General features: G+C 28.1%; 1 protein-coding gene across 1 annotated transcript in view; it reads right to left on the bottom strand.

Annotated features, from left to right (window-relative positions):
- The window catches only part of LOC117176207 (tigger transposable element-derived protein 2-like), a 12,140-nt gene extending 6,251 nt beyond the window's left edge, over positions 1–5,889 (bottom strand). The window contains exon 1 of the mRNA XM_033366332.1: positions 5,424–5,889. Coding sequence (XP_033222223.1) covers positions 5,424–5,804 — 381 coding nt within the window. The 5' untranslated portion in view covers positions 5,805–5,889. The remainder of the gene's footprint in view (positions 1–5,423) is intronic.
- Between the last annotated feature and the right edge of the window lie 301 nt (positions 5,890–6,190).

The following is a 6,190-nucleotide window of genomic DNA, read 5'->3' on the forward strand; positions in this document are numbered from 1 at the left end:
TATAGAGCTCCAAGGAGATTATGTTAAAAAATAAAAAAAAAATTACCCAAAAAAAATTGTTTTTATACTTCATTCTAAGGACTTATTGAACTACCCTCGTACATCCATTATCTTTATTGATGTTATTAGGGTGTTTTAAGATTTTCAATTGCTTCTCCATGTTTCCTTGAAAAAATATTGTACGTTTTTGCGATGACGGTTATGTGAAATAAAATGTTATGTACTGTTTCGATATGATGCTCAGCTAGGGCTGTTTCCATGAAATATTTTAGTCTGACTGGTTCATCGCTCTCCCGGTTTTTCCAATATAGACTTTGCCAGAAGAGCAAGGAATTTTATATACACCCGGATAACGGTTTAGGGTTTTTTAGGAATTGTCCTATTTTCGCAGGTTGTTTAAATATGGTTTGAATGTTGTTTGTTGAGAATTCTTCCTATTTGTTCTGTGACACCTTGGATGTAGGGTTAGTTTGTTTAAGAATATTTTCTTATTGCTTTATCAATTTCTTTGTTTGTGTAATCGGTCTATATTTCGATTTTTTAACGTTTCGTAGTTCCTTTTTAAGTTATCTTTATCTACTATGTATACAACTCTGTATACAATCGAGTTGATGATCGATTGTTTTTCAGATGGGTGGAGTTGGGAGGAAGCATGTATGTATCTGTTTGTATGGGTGGGTTTTCTGTAAACTTCATGTACGGAAATCGGAAAACTTGTGTAGTGCATCTAATCCATGTTTCCAGATGACAAAAATTTAATCAAAATTAGCTATAATTTATCAAAATTCAACCATTTTTTCAATTAGTAAAAAACACTAGTAAGAACATTAAGTGGGACGATGGTCGTGGGGGCTAAAGCGTAGGCTTTGGACCCACTCCTTCGGCTTGCAGGTTCGATTCCCCCCTCGCACTCTGGAAGAGCCTCGGCGGCCCATGCGGTGAACACTAGCCTAGCAAGAGAGTTGTTCATCTCCGGAGAGTCGTGGGACCGGTACCTCTAGAGAAAAAAGTTTTCTCTAAGTACTTAAGGCTGTTGCTCTTGGTGGTTCGGAACCCACCTTAATCTGTAGGTCCCCCTTCCACCACCAAGTAAGTGTGTGGAGGGTGTGTAAAGGAATAGAGAAGGTGTAAGAAAAATGTAAACCCTTAGGGGACACATTAGAAGCTTCCATTCCATAATACACTAGTAAGAACATTAGCATTAATATTGTTTTGATTGTTAAAATCAGAGAAACCCCATTTTTTTGCGAGTGATCTAATTTTTAATACGGCAACTATCTTAATAATTAAAAATGTTTGAAACTCAGTATCCTGAGCTTAAAAAGGTCTTCCCGCTGAAAATTCAGGTACAGGATCCCGGAGGATCCTGCGCCTGTTGTTAAACGCGATCCTGCACAGGTAATCTTGATTGTTTCTGTGCAGGAATTTAGCAAAGGTAACGGTACATGATCCTGCAGTGGAACCTGCACTTACAAAGGAAACTTTTGAATGATCGAGTATAGGTTCCTGTACAGGTTTTTTTGTAATGTAAATTGAAACTCGGGTTCTTATACGCAAACACGTATCAGGTCCTTTAAAGAAAGCCGCTGGGAAAACTTATGTCGCTTACAGCTACAAAATTGCTTTACTTTTATTCCCTTGAAGTTCGAACTTGCTGTCAAGAGAACCAAGCCACTAGCGAACCCTCGCGGAGTAGTTCCTAAATTTCCTAAATTTGTTGAAATTTTTTTATATCATTTGAAATCTTTGAAATTTTTTGAACTCTGAAATCTAGTGTACTAAGCCCTTTTTGAAATATTTGAAATTCTTGAAATCCTTAGGAATTCTTTTAAACATTTGTGAAATCCTCTGAAATCTTGTTTAAAAAGTTGTGAAAACGTTTAAAATCTTTTGAATGTTTGGATATCTTTTAAATGTGATGTAATGTATCCAAAAATTGTTGAAATTCTTATGAATTATTTGAAATATTTGTGAAATAATTTTAAATTTTCAACAAAATTTTGAAATCGTTTCAAATATTTGAAATGTTTTAAAATTCGATGTGTAACCCTTTCGAAACTTTTGAAATTCTAGTATTCTTTCGAAATCCTTCAGAAATTTTTATGGAATCTTTAAAATCTTTGTGAACTATTTCTAAAATCTTTTGTACCTTTATGAAATATTTTGAAATTTTATAAAAAAATTTGAAATCTTTTGTATTCTTTTTAAATCTTTTTTGAAATTTTTATGAAATATTAGAAATATTTGTGAAATCCATAAAAAATTAGTGAAATCTTTCTAAAATATTTTGCATTAATTTTAAATCATTACAATATTTGAGATCTTTTGAAATTTTCCAAAAAGTTTTTAAACTGTTTCAATTTTTTGAAATCTTAGAAATCTGGTTTACCGCTATGCCCTTTGAAAAATCGGCTGTATAGCCCCGACTAATTCTAATTCTGAAACTGAATTATTATCGAAATTTCCAACTATGTAATAATTTTTATAAATTGCACGTTGAATCTTTTTCTAAAAAATATGTGTTTTACTTCCAAAATAAATTAATTTTATACTAAAAAAGACGAGTTTTCAATCAAATAAGTTCAATTCTTATAGTTAAAAAATTTAATTTTCAATGAAAATACTAATTGACAACCAAATAAATAAAATTTCAACCAAAAAGATTAATTTACGACCAAAAAAGAATAATTTTGAACAAAGTACTAAAAAAGTTAGTTTTCTGCACACAAAAAAAATAAAAAAAAAAGATAAATTTGTAACTAAAATCATTAAATGTAAAAAAATTACGAAAATTGGAATAGTTAAATTTTTAGTTTAAAAAACTATTTTTCAATCAAAAAACGAATTGTCAAAGAAATAAATGAAATTTCAACAAAAAATATTAATTTTATGACAAAAAAGAATAATTTTGTTCAAAATACACGAGTTTCATTTTTAATGGAATTTTAACCAAAAAAGTTAATTTTCGATTTAAAAAAAAAAACAAATTTTCAACTGAAGAGATAAATATTTAATAAAAAATGGAACAGCTTCATTTTCATTTTAAGAAATAAGATCTAATGTTTTTGGTCGAAAAATAATTTTCCGGTTGAAAATTGAACTAAGTTTTGAAAAATTCGTTTTTATTTACTCGAAAACTGATCTTGTTAGTTGAAAATTCAACTACATTTTCAAAAATTGATCTTTTTTAGAATATTATTTATCTTGTTTGCAAATTAATTTATTTTTAATAAAAATTAATTGCTTTAGTTACAAATTCAAACAGCCTCAAAAAAAAGCATTACTTTGTTAAAAGTATTTGTTTCAGTTGAAAATTAATTTTTCAGTTAAAAAAAATGTAAGTATTTGGTGCCAAACTTCTTTTTTTGATTTAAAATGATTATTTTTTAATTAAAACTACTTCATTTTTGCGAAGTCAATTTTTTAAGGCCAACCTGCCGAAAAATAAACATTTATCTATAATTTAAATTTTTTTGTATTTAATTTTTTAACTTAAAAACTAAGTATTTTATTTATAAATCCCCTTTTTTGTTTAAATTTTACTGTACTTTATTGATTATTAAAAAACTTTTATGCATAAATATAAACTATTCAATTTTCCATTTAAAATTAATCTTTTTGTATTCAATATTGTACTACTTTTTGGGAAGTAGTTTTGTTCGTTAAACATTTATTAATTTTGTTGAAAATTCAGTTCTATGACTAAAAATTAAAATATTTTATTGAAAAATTCGCTATTTTACTGCATTTTTTGTTTTGTTTTATGGTTAAAAAATAACTTCTTTTGTTGCAAATTGAACTATATTGTTGAAAATTCAATTTTTTCTTCTAAAAATCTCAATATTCCATTTGTGGTTAAATTTTGTTATTGAAAATTTAACAATTTTGTTGAAAATGAGTTTTCTTTTAGTAGAAAATGTACATTTTTTAAATATAACTTCTTGTTTGAAAACTCTTAATTTTGGTTGAAAATTGAACTATTTAATTTTTGGTTCAAAATTTAACTGTTTCTTTTTTGTTACAAAATTTATTTTTATTAGTTGAAAAAGAAAAGATTTTCAACTAATAATGGAACAGTTAAATTTCCTGTTAAAAAATTAATTTTGAATCAAATAAACAAACAATTGAATAGTTGATACTCTAAAGATTTGAAAAATATTATTATTAAATACAAAACAGTTAAATTTTTTTAAAAAATCACGAACTCGAAATGAAATAATTGCCTTTTCGGTTAAAAAAGTAATTATTAACAAACAAAAAATTATGTTATAAATTAAACATTTAAAATTTCATCGAGCGAGATAAATTTGAAACTAAAAAAATTGGTTACCAAAAATGAAATAATTCAATTATTAGCTAAAACAAATGATTTTTAACAAAAAAAAGTAGGTTTGAACAAATATTTAAATTTCCAACAAAAAAGAATTAATTTTCAACCAAAAATATGAACTTTGAAACAAGAAGATTAATTTTCTACCAAAAATTTTATTTTTTAATTAAAAAATTAATTTTTAACCCAAAAAATGTTTATAATAAAGTAATTAAATTTGTAATGAACTAGTTAAATTTGTGAACAAATAAATGAGAAGAAAAACGATTTTTTTATTGGTTGAATTTTCAAATAAAAGATTAATTGTTAAGCATTAGGATTAATTTTCAACTAAGAGACGGATTTTCAATCAAATGCATGCATTTTTAAACTAAAAGAGGCGAATTTTTAACCAAAAGGGTCATTTAGATTATGAGTTTATCAATTTTTAACGAAAAAACCTGATTTTAACCAAAAAAGACGAATTTTCAACATATCATGTAATTTTTCACATGAAAAAGATCAATTTTTTACTAAAAATAAAATAAAAAACAAATAAGACATTATTTAAACAAATAGTTAATTTTTCAACCAAAGAGAAGATACTTTAACTGATAAAATTTTTATCCAAAACAGTTGAATTGAAAAAATACCATTTTTTACCAAAACAGTAGGGTTTTTAATTTAAAAACTTGTTTCTTTTTTAGTTTTCACTATAAAAAATATTAAACTTTTGAAAACATCTACTTTGAAAGATTCTTTCAGTAAATAATAATTTTATATTTGTGAAATTTCTAACTATTCAGGAAAAACTGACCGTAATTAAAATATTGAATTTTTTAATGATAAAAAAAGCCAAGTTTCATGTAATAAATTTAAATTTTCGCATAATTCGGACCCGAACAGATCGCGCACTCTGGTGAGTGGGCGTATTGACGTAGTTACGTTATGATGTTTACGATATACGAAAAATGTTTACAAGCAAAACATAACCTAAAAAAAATCTGTTTTAATTCATGACTGCAATTCATGAATTTATGAAACGAATTCATGCCAAAAAATAAAAACACTTTTGCTGTTGCATTTTAAAATACTGTTTTTCCTGCTTACTTACTTTAAAAGTTTGAGAACCGTTGATCTTTTCATCTAAAACGCGAGCTTTCTCTTGAATAATCGGCCCGGATACTGGATCACCTCTGTCTCTGGCTTGCATGAACCATTCCAAGACAGCAGCATCCAAAAGCACATCGCTACTTGTTTTTGCCGATTTCTTAGTCTGATATTCATAACTTTCACCCTTACTGTTTAAATCAGCCTCGCGAGCTAACACTCTCCTGCACATCGTCTCACTGATACCATATTTCTCTAACAAGTACTTTTTTGGGACACCTGCTTTCACTTCGCGTACAAGCTGATATTTCTCTTCAAAGGTTAAACGCTTCCTTTTGATTATCTTTGGCATTTTTGCAATTGTGTGTGCATCAGCGAAACACATCGCAAAAGACTGTCTGAGAGTGACAATTGTGCAACGCAGTGCAACGTGAGGCACAGTCAATGGTCAGGCACCTGTCACAGTGAGGCAACATGACGCAGTTACCTCCGCAACTCCTCCTCACAACCATCTCATACATATCGCGGTCAAAATCCGAGTTCGACTATATCCTATGGTTGAAAGCAGGTCGCAGCTTCCTATAGAGTGATAGAAAAGTGAAACAGGCACGTTCGAGCTCGCGTTCGAATTATCTGTTTACATTATTGATGTAAACATTCCTAGCGATTAAGTTGCAGCGATCGTGCCGAATTCGAGTGGAGCTCATTTATGGCTTTTAGCATTTATTTAATCTTTAAACAGTTTATTTATTAAAACAATTTTCATAAATG

The sequence above is a fragment of the Belonocnema kinseyi genome, chromosome 7 (assembly GCF_010883055.1).
Source record: "Belonocnema kinseyi isolate 2016_QV_RU_SX_M_011 chromosome 7, B_treatae_v1, whole genome shotgun sequence".
Classification (NCBI taxonomy): domain Eukaryota; kingdom Metazoa; phylum Arthropoda; class Insecta; order Hymenoptera; family Cynipidae; genus Belonocnema; species Belonocnema kinseyi.